The sequence below is a fragment of the Lontra canadensis genome, unplaced genomic scaffold, assembly GCF_010015895.1.
Source record: "Lontra canadensis isolate GAN:19392208 unplaced genomic scaffold, GSC_riverotter_1.0 scaffold116, whole genome shotgun sequence".
Lineage (NCBI taxonomy): Eukaryota > Metazoa > Chordata > Mammalia > Carnivora > Mustelidae > Lontra > Lontra canadensis.
This window is the reverse complement of record NW_022631110.1, coordinates 5,203,721-5,224,226: the sequence shown is the minus strand read 5'-3', so window position 1 is coordinate 5,224,226 and position 20,506 is coordinate 5,203,721. Positions and strand designations below refer to the sequence as shown.

General features: G+C 34.1%; 1 protein-coding gene across 5 annotated transcripts in view; it reads right to left on the bottom strand.

The window, feature by feature from the left end:
* CNKSR2 (connector enhancer of kinase suppressor of Ras 2) overlaps positions 1–20,506 on the bottom strand; it is a 279,802-nt gene that overhangs the window by 129,944 nt on the left and 129,352 nt on the right. For all 5 annotated transcript variants that reach the window (XM_032840743.1, XM_032840740.1, XM_032840741.1 and 2 more), the window contains exons 6-8: positions 16,656–16,775; positions 9,351–9,410; positions 6,110–6,178 (exon numbers count right to left, since the gene is read on the bottom strand). In XM_032840743.1, coding sequence (XP_032696634.1) covers positions 6,110–6,178; positions 9,351–9,410; positions 16,656–16,775 — 249 coding nt within the window. The remainder of the gene's footprint in view (positions 1–6,109; positions 6,179–9,350; positions 9,411–16,655; positions 16,776–20,506) is intronic.

Below are 20,506 nucleotides of genomic sequence, written 5' to 3'. Positions count from 1 at the left end.
ATATATATAGCTAAATAAACATCATTGGAAATCTTTATCAATAAAAAATTTAAGAACTTCCATAAGGGCTCAAAATATTTTCACTGTAACAGTTATCTTTAGAAATCATCTTACCAGAAATCCAACAACTCAGACAAAAAAGGTAACTCAGTGTCAGCTCCAAGTGGGCCCATATTGAACTCTCTCAGCCATTTGTTCTAGTTCAAAAAAATTCTCTATTACCCAGTATTAGGGTAGTATGATGAGAGAAATGTAAAAGTAATTAGTGGTTACATTACCTAAAATTTCAGCCACCAGGCTGATCAGAATATTAATTTTGTGGATGAAGCCTATATTTGAATCCTAGGGCTAAATAACCTAAAAAGAATTTGAGATTATTATCATTATCTCTTGAATTTCCTGTGTTATGGTACTCTAATGTGTTTCCCTTTCATGCAATAATTTTTATCTTTTTCAGACAGTTAAATATTATCTACTAATTGCCCACCCCTATTACAGACAGAAAGTAAATTAGGCAATTGTGACTGGCTGATTTTTGCCTTTTCTATACGGGAAGGAAAAGGGCCGCAGCTATGGATACTGATTTGCAAGTTGAGTTGCACTCTTAATAAGCCAAAGCAGGTAAGAACATCAGCCAATAGGTACATTTGAAACATACAAAATAACCACTTATATATTAAAAAAAAAAACCTTAAAATTCCATGTAAAATAACTGGATTATATTAACTGTCTGTTGATACCAAAGGATGTATACATACTACTAATAAAAATAAATTGGGAGTAACCATTTTGAAAGGCAATTACATTTTTCCTGGTGAAGCTAGTAAGAAGTATAGGCTTAAGAAAGAAATAAGTCAGGATGTAGAAATCTGCAGAAAAAAATAAATTGGTTAATAGCAAGTTACCATCATTAAGGCATCATAAAATTTATCTCCTTTATATAAAGACTTAATATAATAAATTTCAGTTGGTAACAGAAAACTCACAAAATACTGTATTGATAATAAAGTAATGAGTTGATTTTTCAAGGCAAAGTATAATATATAGTTTATATCAATATGTGGCACTTCGAAACCAGTTTCCACACATTCTCATCAAATCTACAATGTTTAATGCAAAATAAAAGAAAAAACATGATAATCTCATAAACTACCTACTATGTAAGGCAGAACCTGAAATAAAATACTACTATGAATAACTGAAAACTATCATGCATTGTTTCCTTTAATTTTTGATAAATGACTCTTCATGATTTTCTTCCCTTCCAAAAGAGCACAATTAACTTTGTTTCAGAATACCAATTTTTCAGAACCCTATTAGAGTTATATTATGGTATTTTCATAGTCATTCGTTAAGCAATAGGTTAAATGCCATGCTAATGTATTCAACCTCTGTACTCTAGCAACACCTTGGGTTTACAGGAATAAGACGTGAGGTACACCAGAAATACTGCCATTTGAGGTGTCAGTTTTTAATATTTTGGGCATAAGGAATTATAAGATAAATACTTCCTTATCTGAGAAGGAAGTACAGAAAAAATAGACAAAAATAAAAAAGAGTGAGCAAGGTGAAGAATGGAGGAGAAACAGTCAAGTGAGAAGTGATGAGGATGGTAAGGGAAAGAAGAAGAAAATGGAATTAAGAAAAAAAACCTTAAAAAATAAAGACAACAATTTAGTAAATTTAAAAACAGAGAGAGAAAGAAAGAACATCTGGTGTTAGTCAATATCATGGTATTGATTCCATTCAATAAGCCATCCAACTTCCTGCTGAAGTTCAGGGACTGGGCGGTAGGGTGAGTGGGAGGGGAGGGGAGAGCTGGACTTTAAAGTGTCACCACATTCTGTATCCATTCTGATGATGCTGGTTTCCCTTGTAAACGATAATCTCCTGTTCTGGGGTTAAAGGAGCAAGAGGGTAAAGACAAAGTCAAAAAGGAGACGTAAGAGTAAGAGAGAATAAGGGAGATACTTTTGAGAATTATATAAATGAAGCTAGAATGACCTTTCCAGATGACTCAATAGTCCTTTAATATGTTCCCTTTCCCCAGCCCCCACTGCCACAACCTGTAAGTCTTTTTGAGCAATGTTTACCATTTGGTGTATAATAAAGAACACTAGCTTACAGTACTCATCCTCCATTTCTCACTAATCAATGTCCAACATCCCAACTATTGCTCTAATCTATCTTTTTGACTATCCCAACCTAGTTATTTTCCACTCCAGTAGCCTCTGTAGCCACATGTATTAAACCATTTTGTGCCAGAATGTAGTCACCAGGTTCCAGAAGACCTTTCAAAATAATAGTGAATATGTTTTAATATTTACATAAAATGAAAGGAAATTTTCCAAATGCTGGATTCAACCACCACATACCCCACTCCTTTGAACTGATATTCCTAAGAAGAAAATATCTGTTTTTAGTATGGATAGAATCTTTAAAACACTTACACACCAAAAACAGTATTAACATAAAATTTAACAGATTCATTAGGAATATGCCCCGATAGATTTAATAACTATAAATAATCTCATCAGCTAAAAAAACGTGTTAAAAGTGCATCGTGAGGGCAGAGTTGCTGGTTCAAACTATGCCGAGGTATCTCCCAGAGAGAGGGATGTAGTGGCAGATGAAGTGGAAAAAATCTTGGGAGATTCCGGCAGCTTTGAGGAGTTGGATCTTCACTGGCGGGGAAGACATGCAATAGGGTTCAGTCTGCTTTGCTTGGATGTTCATGATTTTTTCTTCTTCCTACCTGGCAGCCAGTTTCTCAGCCACAGAAGTAGGTTGATTTGAAAAGCTTAAAAGCCATTTATAATAAAGAATATAGCAATATGAAAAAGGACATAAGACTTCCAGTTTCACTTCAAATAAGAAAATATACGTTTTAAAGAGAGAGCAAACTAGAAAATACATACATCTAATTGGACATCTTGAAGATATACCATACTAACAATTTTTTAAAAATAGTATTTGAATTCATCTGTGAGTTGTTCAACTTTCTCAGACCTTAGGGAAAAATTTCAAGATGCTTTTCTATGTATTTTAAAATAAGAAAAGTTGTCAGATTTTATATTGAATATTACTACCTTTAGCAGTAATAAATTTTAGCATTACAAAAAAATACTAACTGGGCTAATAACATTCAAAATATAAGACTGAACAATACTCTTCATTATTGAATCTAAATTGGTATAGAACAATATTGGCAATTATCCCACTATTCTGGTCAATTAATTACTGGATTAAAAAATAATATTAAATAAGTGTTTCAAATGTATTAGTCTACCCCTTAATGTAGTTATTATATCATAACTAACCCTTAATGTCTCTGGTAATTAATGAAGGGACAGAAGGGGTAACTGTAGACTACAAATAATTTATACTTGTTTCAACTCATTTATCTACCTACCAAACCTTTTATAGTAACAAAACCGAGATAATTTCCATTTCATCACCTCTGTATATTGTCTAGTAAGAAGTTGAAAGCACTGTACAGACCACGAAGGAGGCAACAGCAAGAAAGAGAGAGCAGACTAGGCTGCATTTAATAAAATGAGCCATTCTTATACAAATAGGCCTCTCATTTGAACACAAAGAAGATAATCTGGTAATTGATCATATTATTAAGGAAAGTTACTTTTAAGGAATTGAACACATTCTCCTGTCAGAGGATGTCTCTATTATCATCCAAAATGAACATTTAGGTTCTAGTAGCAGTCTGTCGAGACACCAGACTCCAACTGGCCCAAGAGTTGTTGCAGGTAAAAGGGGGGAAGGTGGGTTGGAAGGTTAATTTTTGTTGAGCTCTTAATGTGTGCCTGGCATTGTAATAGGTGTTTTACATATAGACCTGAAGGAAAGGAGTGAGGAAGTAGCAATAAAGTTCAATTTCTAACCCATTTCTAATTTTATTCCAACTGATTCACTGCCCTAGTTATGTAAATTCTCACTCCCCTTCCTCTTCTCTTACCTTTGCCAGCCCCCCTTAATCTCTCACTGAACCTGAGTTTCACTTACATGATCATTAGACTTCTTACCCCTTTTGCTTGATAATTTTGTAATTTGAGTTTGGGGAGAGAATATACTAAAACCGAAGGCCTTAGAGTCAGAGAGCTTTGAGTTGTAGGTGGGTTAATCATTTTGAGTCTCAATTTCCAGATGCACTTTTTGTATAATTATTTTAAGTAGTAAATGAGATAAAATATGTAAAGTATGTAATACGATGCTCAGCACACTGTAAGAACTCAGTAAACACTGGCTATGGTTATTATTATTATAAAAAGGTAAACTGATACTTAAATGGTTACTATGATTCAATTAAAGCCAAAAGTCAATTTCAGAGCAAAACTTGGAAGCAAGTTTCCCCAACTATCATTCTGTGTTGCTTTCAATATTTTAGAATATTACTGTGATGCAAAGATGTATTTACACATTCTCACAGTATTTAAGTGTTACCAATCTATACAGATTTTATTAGTTCCCCTGTAGTCCTTTAAAAACTTTCATATTCATTTGATCAACATCAGAATCTTTGTCCCACAAACAGTATCCTTTAAGCAATTTTATTTTTCATTAGAGACTAATTCCACCCACTTAGAATTGACCAACTGGAAACTGGTCCAGCTATTGAACAGATGTCATATTTGTTCAGGTCACATTGCAAAAATGATGTAGCACGAACAGTGCAAGAGGGAGAAGCTGCCCATCTACTGAAGCAGCTGCTTTAAGCCACTGCCCAAATCCTCATCCTAGGGAACAAGAGACTTTAGTTAGGACAACCACTTTGTATGGTTTCTAGTAATGACAACTTTCTCATTATGAGAACTGTCATAGTGTGGAAAGGCTTTGCTGATGACCAGAATTCTGTATTAATTATTATTAAACACCTATACATTTAATTTTTAAATTCATTAATTTTTATTCACTTAAGTTAATGAACTCATTGAAGAAACGGTGTAACTTTAATTATCAGTGTTCAGGATCCCCTCCCTAATAGCATAAAGTTCTCAGTTTACTCAAAGCCAAAAGTGAAATGACTTCTGCCTTCACATCAGAATCAGTGAGAAAGACTGGAGTTTTTCATACCAGTCTCCTTACCCTCAAATATAGACTTTCCTTTTAATAGTTTCTTCTATGACTAGAACAGGCAAAAACAAATTTAGTTAAAAGGCACAATAAGAAATAATTATTCATTCCAAAGGATGGTGAGCTGTAAGTAGAATATTTACCAGAAAAAACCCACATTTTTTCAAATGAAGTTTATTATATTGATAATCAGATTATTTTAACTTCATTTGTTTTAGAGAGTATACTTTATTTTGGCAGATACAGAAGAAGAAAGTAAATCAACTAAGACAGAAAATGGCCCAAAGTGAAAATCATATGATATTCATTTTCTAAAACTAACAATAAGAAAAATAGCCCTTGAAAGTCTACCATAGACAGAAAAACGCCACTGTTTCAAGATCTTAGCTTAGCAAGGGATTTGTGAGGTTCACAGAGCAAGAAAATTTTATGAACTTATTTAGTTACATGCAACAGTTTTAAACAAAAACTGTAGTCCTCTTTTGGGAACTGAAGAGCCAATTTGGCTATTAATTTTTAAATTTGTTTAAAAAAATTAACATTTCAAATAAACCAATCTACCAGACACTTCGGTGAACAAATCAATGTTAAAGTAGATGAATGAATGTATGCCCTTACAAAACATATCTACTAGGTAATTCTGTAGTTTGTAAAGTAAAACTTAAAAGTTTTATCCAGAAAAGGCTGAATTTGTGTGCATCATCACTTTAATTTTTAGCCCAAAATTATTATCTCAGTTCATGGGGCATATAACATTATCTTGTACCTGTCTATATAGAAATGTGTATATATAACCTCAGTCAACACCAGTATTTCCAATAATTGTATTAACACTACGGTTTTTTAAAAACTATGTCTCATCTTGTCAAATAATTAAGAATATTCATTCAGCTATCTGAAAAAAAGGCTACTCAATCTTTTTGTACAAAAACAGGCATTTCATCTCGTTGATATCCTTTTAAAGCTTTAGCAAATCTTTATATTACTTCCTCCCACTGACTCATAAAGTAATTATACATACCACAGTCTGATGATTAACTTGAATCACTTCATCTCCAGCATGGATTTTCTTGCACCGATCTGCAGGTGACTAAATTTAAATAATGGAAATGATAAAGAACATAAATTTTATCACTCATTTCCTTTCCCTGAAAATACTACAATAAGTTTACCTCTTTAAATTAGATCAAGAAATTAATTAATCTTTAAAAAATTAAACAAAATGACTACTAATGTTTAATATATTATTTGCACTCTATAGATAACTAATAATAGAAAGTCGGATTTATTTTAAAAGTGATTTCCGGTTTATTTTTTATTCATTCCCAATTTCTAATTATTTCAAAACAAAGAAGTCTTGAAACAATATTAACCTCAATTCAACAAAATTTGAAATTCACAAAAGGATGATGTCATAGGTCAGAATTCAAGATAGGATAATAGCTCAGAGAATTCCAGTTACTCAAGTAATAACACAAATATATTCTTAAGAGGGTAGTTCATCTAGGATATGAACTCAACCCTCAGAATGGTACCATAACAAGAAAAAAATGTATTTTTTTCACAGGACCTTTAGGAGGTAGGCATATCATCAAATTAGACAAGTACCATGCAACAATTGTGAAAAGTGTGTAAATCATTACTGTAATAGGGCTGTAACTATACTCGGTCCCTGTGCTATCTGGCTCACAACTGATCTTTTTAAAGGAGAGTATAGAAGAAAAATATCAAGCCAATAGTTCTAACCATGGTGTGAGAAAATGATAGTTGGTATATAAAATTGAAAGAAACTGAAACAACCTCTTTCACAGATAAGTAAAAAATGGAATAAGTCATATAAATCATAGACTTTGAGTGTCAGATGGGACCCTAGATATCATGTTGTCCAAACTTCTCATTTTACCTAAAAGAACACAACAAAACTAGGACAGAGCAAAGCAAAATAGCTTAACCACTTTAGTCAGCAGCTTTACTAAGACTCAACACAGATCTACTCATGATATATGATTGAGGGTACCAATAATAGTAAAATGTTTTCAAGAAAAAAGAATTAAATGATAAGCCATTAATATAAGGTTCATATCTGAACTACTCATAGGATTAATCTTTGTTAGGTCACTAACCATTTATCAAATATTACTGAGTAATTAATATGAGCAGTACATAGTACTCAACTTTTTTATAGACCCCAGACAATACAGAGATGCATTCCTATCAACTCTTTAAGATATAGTTCAAAATCATTTCTGTGATTACTTCTTTGGTTTCATTTGCAGCATTTATGATTCTTTCCTTTGTCTGACTACACAAATTTCAGTACCTGTTTATACACATAATCCCCTAGTTGCATTCCTTAGGAAAAGCAAGCTAGTTTAGTTTAAAAATTCTTTGGAGTACCTGGGTGGCTCAGTCATTAAGCCTTTGGCTCAAGTCATTAAGCCTTTGGCTCAAGTCATGATCCCTGGGACATCCACCTCCCTGCTCAGCAGGAAGCCTGCTTCTCCCTCTCCCACTCCCACTCCCCCTGCTGGTGTTCCCTCTCTCACTCTCTCTCTCTCTCTCTCTCTATGTCAAATAAAAAAATAAACAAATCTTTAAAAAAATAAAAATGCTTTCAATACCTAGCCCCATGCCTGGAACATAGCAGACATGAAACAAAAGTTTGTTACAAGAACAAATGAATAAATGAATGATCGGAGAAATGTACAAATAAACAAAAATGACCAATCAATGATAGAGGAGTATCGTTCACAGTACCTTACTGCATTTAAAAATTTTAACTGGTTGACAATATGCATATAACTGATATTTCTGACCTCCTATTTTATACCAAATGTGAAGCTAGTACAGTAATCCAACTGTAGTGTATATTATATGTTTCACTATTCTCAAGAAACCAAGAGAAGTGAGTGGGCAAAAAGGCAATAAATGATTAAAGTAGTAAGTGAACTAGATGAAAAGAATGTTGATTTAAAAAAAAAGAAAATGTTAGTAAAATATTGAGATCTATAACAACTTGAGATTAACTCCGCCCTAGTCTTCTTTGAAGGGACATACTATAAACATGTAATTTGTCAGAATTTCTAAAAGAAAATAAAATTCAAACTCAGCACTTGCTTAAGAGTAAGATGGAAGTCTGGGACAACCAAATGAAGGAATAATGATTTATTATACTATTCAAATCTATTTTAGTGATCATGTTCAGGCTCAACACAAATCACTTCACATTTCTGTAGCTCTTTATTGCATATGCTTTCGCATTTATTAGCTTATTTTCACGTCAACTTAGTGAGGTATGTCATACAGATAATATTTCCAATTTATAGTTGAGGAAATGAAAGCAATGACAGGGTAAGTGACTTGCCAAAAATTATACTGCCATTAAGGTGCAGAACCAATTGTAGGACTAGGCCTAGGGACTCTTGACCCGCTGCTTGTCTTGGTTCTCAAATTTGAGCATATTTTAGAATCACCTTTTAAAATCTCTTGGGGCCCCTGGGTGGCTCAGGTGGTTGGGTGTCTGCCTTTGGCTCAGATAGTGATCCCAGTGTCCTGAGATCAAGTCCAGCATTAGGCTCCCTACTCAGTGGGAGCCTGCTTCTCCCTCTGCCCTCCCCATGCCTTTCGTGCTCTCTCTTAAGCACATGATTTCTCTCTCAAATAAATAAATAAAATCTTTAAAAACAAAAAATAAAATCTCTTAAGAAACAGGCTGGTCTCCAGAATTTCTGATTCAGTAGTTCTGGGGTGGGGCCCAAGAATTTGTATCTCTAACAAGTCTCCAAGGGAGGCTGATGCTGCTGATCCAAGGAGGGAACTCACGGTGAAAACCAGTGAGCTATACCATGCTCTCTCTTCATTGAATTAAGCTCAATGACAATGCATATTCAGAAAGCCTGAATTATCTGATGTTTCTTTCTTATGTAAGTTTCTTAATATAGCTAAACTATTTGACAGATGAAAGTGTGGATTCTTTTAGACGTCACAGCAACTTGTCATAAGCCAGAAAATACTTAACAAAGACAAATCTCTGGCTGTGAACAGAAAACATCTGATTTTGTCCAAGTAAATAGGTACTCTAAACTAAATAAAATGACTGAAATTCTCCCCAAACCAGCAGTTACTAACTCAATGTGTTCTTTTAGTTTTTTTCTCCTAATCTGTTCATGTCTTCAGAAGTCAACCTCAATTATGTGAGACATATAAATTGTTTAACAATAAAAAGGAAACAACACTATAATCTGAAATGTTATAATACTTACATTTTCTGTAGTTCCAGTAATTACATGGAGGCCATCATATGTTGATTTAATATACATACCCTAGAAAAAGAGAGCATCAGAAAAAAATACAATTGGAATGTTTTCAATATATTATAAAATCATTTAAAAAATTATCCTATCAAAATTGCCACGTGTTCCATGAATCCATATTCAATAATGCCAAGTTTAAACTAGTAAAAAATTCCTATCTGAACGTTCTGGTTTTTAAAGTTTGCCTTAAGAAACCTGTACTCAGGGACGCCTGGGTGGCTCAGTTGGTTAAGCAGCTGCCTTCGGCTCAGGTCATGATCCCAGCGCCCTGGGATCGAGTCCCACATTGGGCTCCTTGCTCGGCAGGGAGCCTGCTTCTCCCTCTGCCTCTGCCTGCCATTCTGTCTGCCTTTGCTCACGCTCTCTCCCTCTCTCTCTCTGACAAATAAATGTTAGATTAAAAAAAATCTAAAAAAAAAAAAAAAGAAACCTGTACTCAACTTAAATAACTACTTGATAAGTAAATTGCCTATGAAACTTAAAATATGTAGCAATTCAATATTCTGAAGAAAGAACACACCTTACTCCTTCGACAGTACTTACTATTTGTTTTGTGGCAAAATAAAAGTTATAATGGGAAATTCAAATATTAGTTATTAGCATATTATACTGGATATATATTACACAATAAAAGGTAGGTTTCTATAGAGCTACTTCAACTACAACTAACTAGAGATGGAAGAGTGATAAAATATTGTTAATGTAAACTTTTTTCTCCATCTCTTTTGTGAAATCCTGTATTTCCTGCCTTTATTTTCAATGATAAAGTTTCAATAAGTATATCCAATACTTCTATATCAATAATTAAGAGGTAAGGTGTGGGAAGTCCTTGTCCTAATAAGAAGAGTGAGATTCCATTTTTTTCTTTGGAAAAAAATTGCCTATGTTTTACTTATACAAGTTCCTTGCATTTTAAAATATTGCTTTCAAAAATTAAAAATATGAATTTTAATGAACTCAAAGCCTAAAATATAATGGACTTAATAATAACCAACAATATTTCAGAAAAGCACTAATTTTAGCACTTGTATAGACAATTGCTATAATGTTAATTTCCCATACCTTTAGGTTAATTATATATTCATATAACTGAAAGGACTTGTATTTTCATTGAAATAAGTAAGAAATAAAAACAAGAAGTGGTAAAGTTCATGGGATTGTACTATTAAAAAACTGGGTAGGTGTGAATTCTGAAATCATTTCAGTAATGTATTATGTCTAAAATGTTGGTACCTGTTCCAAAAATGGCTAAGCCTGGATCACTAACATGAAACAAAATGAACGTGATTTTTAAAAGGTGTTCATTTACTTGTGAACTCTAGTATTTTAAATGCAACTTCATTATTTCATATAAAATAAATAACCTCAACAGAAGTACATAGAGAAATTAATTAAGAAATTGGCTAGCTGTTGTTGCCTATGACCATATGGTAATATTCAACCTTATACTGGTGACAACTGTACAGCATACTTACTTTTTAAGTTAACGCTTATCCCATTATTTATGGGATGGTAAATATAATGGTGCCATTATAGAACTTAGAAGAAGATAAGATCCTTGCCATCATTTTCCTCCAGGAATTAACAAAATTATGTCAGATTAATAAAGAATCTTAAAGTATATTTGTAAGAGCTAAACACTAAATTTTGTTTCAGTTTTTTACACAGAAGGACCATGAAAGAATAAGTGGGAAAAGACAGGGAAAGAAACAGGACATACCACTTGGACATACAAAACAGCCTTCACTTATCATTCTCTCATCATCACAGATATCTATCTACTGGTTACAATGTGCCAGGGACTGTTTCAAGCGTTTTATATTTATTTCAAAATAACCAATGTGGTGTAAACTATCACTACTTCTGTTTTATATTTTTTTAAGATTTTTAAAAATTTATTTGAGAGAGAGTGAAACCTCAAGATGTGGGAGGGTCAGAGGGAGAAGTGGACTCCCTGCTGAGTGGGGAGCCTGATGGAGGGCTGGATCCTGGGACTCTGGGATCACGCTTAACCAACTGAGCCACCCAGGGGCCCTCATTACTTCTGTTTTAGAGATAAAGAAACTGAGGCACAGAGAAGCTGGGGAGTCTGCCCAAGGTGGTGAGGCCAGGTTTCAAGCCTAGGCAGTCTGACTCCAGACCACACTCTCAACCACTAGGCTCCTGATTTACCTATTTATTAACAGGAGAGTTGTGTACCTTCACTTTTCTTATTATAACATAATATTTGGCAACTGTAGGTACTAAACTCAACTATTCACTGATTAACATCTACTGTGAAAGACTGTGACTCTTTAGCACACATGTTCTATGTGCAATGTGGTTATAAAGAGTAACTGGGTTTCATATTTTACAAATTTATTTTATTGACCTGTCTCCTCTGAAAATGGCAGGCAGAAGTTGATTATGTTTCTCTCTACATTTCTTTCAACACTGCATATTACTGATTATGAATTCAGGTATTTGACAAGAGCTCTCAATAGTTTCATTAATGATTAGGTTATAGAGAAAGTCTAATATCCTAAGATAAATGTTTAGAAAAGGCAATATAGTCATGGAGATAATAAAAACCCATGGACATAATCTAGTTGTGCCTCTGAAAATAAAATTTGTGTGCGATTATTACACAAAGGAACCTCAAAAGTGGCAATTGTAAGCTAAAGCAGGTATTGTTATTTATTATTTACTTACTTATTTATAAAAGATTTTTTATTTATTTACTTGACAGAGAGATCACAAGTAGGCAGATAGGCAGGCAGAGAGAGAGGGGGAAGCAGGCTCCCTGCTGAGCAGAGAGCCTGATGTGGGTCTGGATCTCAGGACCCTGGGATCATGGCCTGAGCTGAAGGCAGAGGCTTAACCCACTGAGCCACCCAGGTGCCCCGTATCTGTTATTTAAAGGAAGAGGATCTCATCATTATTTTCATGTAATTAAATGTTATATAACTTAAAGTAAATTTTTCAGATGGATAAAAATATTTTTAAAATGCTTAAATAAAGGAGGATCTAACTATGTATACAGAGTTCAATTCTAGCAACCTCAAAGCAATTTTAAAACTGCCACAAAGAACAAAGATATTGTTTTATGTAATATTTTCATTTCTAACCTTAATAAACCATTTGTTGTAAATGCTTTTAATGATCAAAACTGATTTTATTCTTTTTATCTTCCTCTGGTAGTATTAATGAGAAAAATGGCCAAAAAACTCAGGTACCCAAAGAAAATAAAAGAAGCAAGTTGCTTGGATGAAGTTTCAAATTAATCCTCTTCCAAATAATGAAGAGGCTACAGAATTAGAGCTGATCACTTGTTCACCTCTGAAAAAGGGTGAAACAGTAGGAGGACAGGTAATTCAAATGGCTCTTTCTGGAACTGAGACAAATCTGGTCTTCCATTTCATCAAAACCTTTATTCTTCCTTCTCTCTTCTTTATTAAAAAAACAAACCAAATTAATTGGTTCTGGAGCTGACTTGAACAGCTCCCTCTCTCCTGCTTAGCTTGCCCAAATGACATTTGCTTCACTCGGTCTCCAAATGTCAGTTAACCAATGGGAGCCAAAGCAACCTCACAGTCGAGTCAATAAAATAAGGCACATCTGAGGATAATCCAAGTGTCTAACAGCAAAAGAGCTCTCTGAGGCCAAGAGGCTTCTCCAAGAATATCCCCTCAAGCCCCTTCCTCTCTATTCAACTCATCTCTTGGTTCTGATAATAGTTTCGATAGGTTCCAATACCTCTCATTCTCCCTCCTTTAATTTTCTGCTAATCACTGTTGTTTAAAAGCATTTTAGAAGCTAGCTGCATATTTTAATCATAACGAGTACATTTCCCATCATTTGTTATAATGCTTAGAACTCTCAAAGCTAAGAAACCTTAGGGGATTTGACTAATTAGGTAGAAAGCCGATGAACAATCTACCCAGTTTATCAGTGGAAGAACCATGCAATTACCTTTTGCCTATGATAAATGTTGTTTTGAAACTGCCAGAAGACCTTCTGCAGATGTTTTAAACTAATTAAACTTCCTTTAACTTGGCATTCTCCCATCTCTACTTCTTTCCTTCATTTACCGTATAGACATTTCCTATGGCTAAGAACATGCTAAATGTTACCAAAATCCTCAAATCTATTCATTTCAAATGTGACTGACTAAACTTGCTTAATGATATCTGATTTTTAAAATGACTTGAATAAAATCATAAAAAAATTTCTATTTAGGCATCTCTTTAACATGAATCACAAGAAATAGTTTTTATTTCACTTTTTATTAATGCTCAACATTTTGGGTTTTTCTTTTCCTACCTTGGAAATATTTTCCCAATGAAGTGCTGCCAATTGTCCTTTAAAAATGATTTCACTAGGTAGTTACAGTTTTAATGTTACCCTCCTAAACATCTCATATTTCCCTTTGACAATTCCAAAGTTAAATACGGGATAAGCTTTGTTAAGGTGTACTTTATGGAGATTTACCTGGACTTAAACCCTGACTCTATTGTATATTACCTATGTGACACAGGGCAAATTGGTGATCTGATTTCTCATTTGCAAAATAAGAATGTCTCTACTCTAAAGAGTTGTGAGAAAATGCTTGGCAAATGATAAGCACTCAAGTATTTTCTTTTCTCTTCCAGCTCTTTCTCAGACTAACTGAATCTGGTTGTTAGCATTTTAAGTTCATGACTGTTTCAAAGACCGGACCCATATCTACCTCTTCCAAATTCAAAAAATAAAAGATGTGTCCAAGGCTATACCTTTCATTAAAAACAAATCAAGATTTCATAACATCCATTAATTAACACTGTATTGACTTACTTTATATGGTTACTATTTCCCATGATTTCAGTGGAAATTAGTGGGGGAAAAAATTAGGCTCTTTTCTCCAAATACTGTCCTTAGTACCACAGACTCAAAGAACTAGAGGAAGCCTTAAGGTTGATCTAATCCACCCTCCCTTCCCACCCCCAACATTCTACACATGAAAATAGCAAGGCCAAGGAGGCTAACTTTAATCCCCTACCTCCTCAGGATCACACTCACTGCTATATTTTATGTAAATTATTTATATCCAGGTATCCCAACTCCTAGTCTAATATAATATATATTAATTCTGAATTTCTCACTCTACAAATCATGCTGAGAGAGCCTCCTTTCCTTTATAACTACTGAGAAGGGAGAGATAGGAAAATTCTTCAATATTATAGGTTGAAAGATGTTTTAAATGAAACTGAACTATGTAAAGATAACCAAAAGGAATAGTAAGAATTTAAAATCGTAAAATAGTAAAAATTTTAAAATCAAATAAGTTTATAAATGCTAAAAAATAAGCTCTTAAATTAAAATTAGATATTATAATTAAAGGCTGTGATGATGACATACTTGCTATGTCTGATATCATGAGTTCCATCTTCCCAGGAAAACACTGATAAAAGCCACAAAAGCATGAGAAACTATAGTCATCAAAAAGTAATCTGCCAAGTGTCAGCAGAAAAGTCACTCTATTGAATAGATGGCCTCATATTGAAAATTCAGTGTTATGAATTGAAGAAAAGCCACATAAAAAGTTAAACTTGGAGATCTTTAAGACTATAGTAGCTGAATTATATTATTTCTAAGATTTCTATTTTCTAAAATATCAGTAATTATATCCTAGGAAAATTCATCCATAGGGAGAAAGCAGAAACACTGCAGCACTGACCTAACAAGCGATAGTTATGTAGTGGGTAAGATGTTCTCTAGCCAGTTTCTTGTTTTCTGTCTCTTTCTCTCATTATTATTAATTTTATATGCTTTCTTTCTAGAGAACTACTAAAAAAAACTCTCCTTTGGGTTAAATTTAGAACCAATACATTTTTTAATCAACTGAACAAAATATAGAAGATGATTATGTTTACTATTACATAATAAAAAAATTACATCTAGATGTGGGCCTAGTTTTGGCAAAATCCACCTGCTTACTCACCCTTGTAAGAAAGAATGGATGTGAGTTTTAAACAATATTGCATTTGTTTAGCTTACACAACCTAAGGAAAAAGAGTCCTGTTAAAACCACAACAAACCAAAGCAAAACAAACAAAACACCTACTTGCATGGGCAGATAACACTGGTTCTTAGTATAAAACTCTCAAACTTCCTTTAAACCTAAGGAACTTTGCCAATTATATAAACCAATTAATAACAAAATCAAAGAAACACATTGACAATAATACAATAATAGTAGGGGACTTTAACACCTCCCTCACTGAAATGGACAGATCATCTAAGCAAAAGATCAACAAATAAAGGCTTTAAATGACACACTGGACCAGATGGACTTCACAGGTATATTTAGAACATTCCTTCCCAAAGCAACAGAATACACATTCTTCTCTAGTACACATGGAACATTCTCCAGAATAGATCACATTCTCGGTCACAAATCAGGTCTCAACCGATACCAAGAGATTGGGATCATTACCTGCATATTTTCAGACCACAATGCTCTGAAGCTAAAACTCAACCACAAGAGGAAAGTTGGAAAGAACTCAAATACATGGTGGCTAAAGAGCATCCTACTAAAGAATGAATGGGTCAACCAGGAAATTAAAGAAGAATTGAAAAAATTCATGGAAACAAATGAACATGAAAACACAACTGTTCAAAATCTTTCAGACACAGCAAAAGCAGTCCTGAGAGGAAAGTATATAGTGATACAAGACTCTCTCAAGAAACAAGAAAGGTCTCAAGTACACAACCTAACCCTATACCTAAAGGAGCTGGAGAAAGAACAGCAAATAAAGTCTAAGCCCAGCAGGAGAGGAGAAATAATAAAGATCAGAGCAGAAATCAATGAACTAGAAACCAAAAGAACAGTAGAACAAACGAACGAATCTAGGAGCTGGTTTTCTGAAAGAATTAATAAAAATTAATAAGATTGATAAACCCCTGGCCAGACTTATCAAAAAGAAAAGAGAAAGGACCTAAATTAATAAACCTAAGGAATTTTGGTAGGGGGTGAAAGAACATAATAATGCTAATTTAATACCAAAGTAAACAAGGTAATTTATAAATCTCCATTTAAAATTCTCTTTCATTTTCATGTATCTTCATAAAAATTCTCAGAGTAACAAACTCCCACTACTTTATCTCTAGAAAAAAAAAACCAAAATATTCAAAGTTTGTTAGAATTTGTGGATTCCCATATTTGGAGGCTGCTTTGCCCACATCATTAGCTGGCCTCTGATGGATGGTCGCTTTGACAAACATGGTAGCTCTTACCAGCCCTTCACTTGGTTTGATGTTTGCCAGCTGAATAACTTCCAGGTGTGCAGACTGTGAAACCAGAGGATCCGATGACAGGGATATGATGTGGTCACAGACTCCAGAAAGAGTTTTACACTGAAAGAAAAAAATTATGGTAAACACATGTTGTGTGCAACATATGAATCACTTTCTGTTTTAACTCTCTTACAAGGAAAAATAAAAACAATAGTAGAAGTAGTTGACATTTTAGTCTACAAAATCTGCATAAGAAAGGTATTCAGGTGAAAAAAATACACACACACACACCCCTATATTTTAAATTATGCATATAGGAACTAAACATTGAAGTACTCAAGAAAGTTATGGTTTTGTTTTGTTTCTCTTATTTGATTCATCAGATGTAAAGTCAAATGATTTAATAAGCTTAATAATCTGAGAAATCCTTGATAACAACCATTGGATTGAACTGAACTCAGTAATTTCTAAAACACTGATGACCATGATCAGAAAAGTTTAAAAAAAAAATCCAGTCAATGACCAGGAAGAAGAATCTTCCAAATCTTCTCAGTGAACTCCTCCTACTTATTTGTCTGGACTTTATCGCTCAAGGTTACCTTCGTATAAAGTTCCCTACCTCCTCCAGGCAAAGTTCGCCACTTCCTCAAAACTGGTTCCTCAGCATTCTCTGAAGTCTGAAATTGTCTAATTTCATTCTAAAGTCCTCTGGAGGCAGGATCCATGTCCTACTCATCTATGACTTCTCCTACTCCCCGCCTTCACCCTATCACCCATAGCAGGTAGAGAGACCTTATAACATGTAAGGTACTCAATAAATGCAAGCTGAATAAACTGAAGAGCTAATGAGCTTTAACACTTAGCACAGTGCCTGGACTGAGGACAGAAAGCCAGTACTTTAGGTTAGGATAAATCCATTCATACTGCTTATAGAATAGATTTAAAATGCCACCTCCATAACGATAAGGTTAAAAGTCAGACATGGTAAAATCATGAAGAAAGTGGAACATAACTGAATGAATCTTGGAGTATACTCCCTTAAATATGCTGGCCCTTAGATGTTTCAGATTCTTTCAGCTGTACTTACTGAAACTTGGTGTCCATCATTTGGTTTATTATTTATTACTGTTATTATTATTTTACCTTCATTGTGGGAAGAGCCATTATTTTGCAACAATCAAAATGTCATCTTCTGTCCATTTCTAACATGTCACATTTGTTCTGTGACCGCTGCATTGCTCTGTTGTTAAGGGACACAGTTATCTCTGCCTGGTCAGGATAATAAGGACTCTCTTTTTATTTGCTGCATTCTGTACATGGCCCATGGCCCCTCGGTCTGTGCTGGGTTCAGCTTCCTCCCACCAAACAAACTGTGAAACTAAATTTAGCTTGTAATCGCACTTCTTTCTGCATCAGCCATCAAAATACCAATACCCCTGGAAAGAACATGCCTCTGATATGAAGACAGATGTGGGCAATCACCACACTGCCAGTTACTTGCTGTGCAACTGTCAGCAGCTTACTTTATACCCTTGAGGCTCAATTTCCTCTAGTAGAAAATGGGGTAATAAAAATTGCTTTATATGATTTATATGGCAAATCAGGTTAATGTATAAACAGACAGTCTAATATGGCTCCTATCCAAAGAACATACTAAATAAATGCTTATTTTTCCCCTGTTGCTTTCACTACCCTCAAAGTGCTTAATCCTTACTCATGGGATGAATTTTCTCATTATTCATTCCACGGCTTTGTTGACCATGTTACAATGATTAGTGACCACACTGCATGGCCATGATGGGAGAGTTAACATCACCTTATTCTTTCTGATGTTCAAATCTCAATGCTCGGAAATGAAAGTATTTAGCCCAAAGAATTGCTAAGCATTGTACCAAGAGGAAGACCATGTCCCAGAACTTGGGAATCCTACAGGGCCAGATGTGGGCATGTGCCCTGTGCAGTTGCACAGGGGTCTGCCCTTAGTATTATGCTCTGCTCTTACGGTCTTGGAATTTTCCATTTTTCTTGAACAAAGGAGCGACTTGGTGTTTTTATTTTGCACTAGGTCTCACATATTATGTAACACAACCTGGGATCCCAGTTGTGTGTGTGTGTGTGTGTGTGTGTTTAAAATCCTGTTGAAAATATTCACCAGCAGCCATGGGGCAAAGGACAGAATGGTAGCACTTAACATACAACAACTGGCTGCATTTCAAATTACTGCTGCTTCAAAGTAAAGAGAACACTTTTGGGCATATTTAAATCTTTTAGCTATTCCTTTCCTCTCATGTGTGGGTACATTTTCATTCTTATTTTCTCTTTATCTCAAGGCGGGGAGATAATATAGTTAATTCTTAAAGAGTTTCTAAATAAGATACATGGATTGCATGATAATCTAAAGGATATATTAATCTAAACCAGTATGCGAAAAGAAATCTAACAATCTAAAGGCTACATATATATAAATATATATATATATACACATATAAACTGATACAGATATATGTATCTATATCAGTAAGCTAAAAAACCTTCATAGTTTCTACAAATTGAAATATTTCAAGAGTCCAAAGTATAAATAAATAGGAAAGTAATGGTCATATATAAATGGCTCAATATTTATACATTATAACATTCAGGGCCTCATAGAACACACTGGTAATGAACAAGAGTAGCTCTTGTATTTAGGCACTGGAAGCACTTAGAAGTGGGGTAGAAGGAGGAAAGGCAGAAATACTAGACTGGAGATGTGTTTACAAAAAAGAAAATACCAATTAAATCCACCGTATTAAGTTGCAAATCATTTTCTCAGATTCCTCTTCTTGAGTAATTTTGTTTGCCAAATACTTGCTATGTGCAAGGTCTGCTGGAATACAAAAGATGAGTAAAACATTGACTTTACCAGAAAAGCCATCAGGATTTAACAGATTAAAGATCTTGAAAAATTAATAGAAAGACTTAGAAAAGAAACTCCACTAGAACCTTGCTGCCTGTTTTAGAGATAATGTGCTAGAACCTTTATATTGTAGTATTTGGCACTTGACTAAGTAAGTCAATTAGAAGGGGTATAAAATGGCCTGGCTTTATATGCTAATTCTGTACTCATTACTTTGTCATACATCAAGCCACTGCAGGAAATCACATTAAGAATACTAGGCAAAGTTCCAGGGAAGTTATTTAACATATTTTTGTAAAAAGTAAATTTGCTCATTCAGTAAAATTGTGTGATATTATGATGTTATCATTTTAAAGCATTGTATTATCTACTGCTACTTAATAGTACAGTCTAGAAAAAGAAAATTATCAAACGGTAAGAAAAATACATCTTTATTATTATAAGTGAACATCAATATTACAGAGCACCTACCACATGTCTGGCACAATACTAAATAGTTGACCTTTGAACAGCATGGATTTGAATGGAATGGGTCCACTTATATGCAGAATTTTGAGAGTCCAGTACTGTAAATGTATTTTCTCTTCCTTAGGATTTCCTCACTAATATTTTCTTTTCTCTAGCTGGCTTTATTATAAGAACACACTATAAATACAAAATTTGTGATAAGCAACTATCTCATAGGTAAGGCTTCTGGTCAACAGTAGGCTACCTAATAGTTAAAGGTTTTGTGGAGTCAAAAGTTATACATGGGTTTTCAGCTGTGTCGTGGTTCAGTGCATTGTTTAAGGGTCAATCATGCTTCACATTCATTATATCATTTATCCCTATAACAAGTTCCTGAAGTAGATGTTATCATAGCCAGCACAGCAGAGGAGAAAGCAAGTCAAAATAAACAGATCAAGGTCATTGCCTTGGCAGAAGAAGGATTTGAATTCTTAATCATTATGCTTAC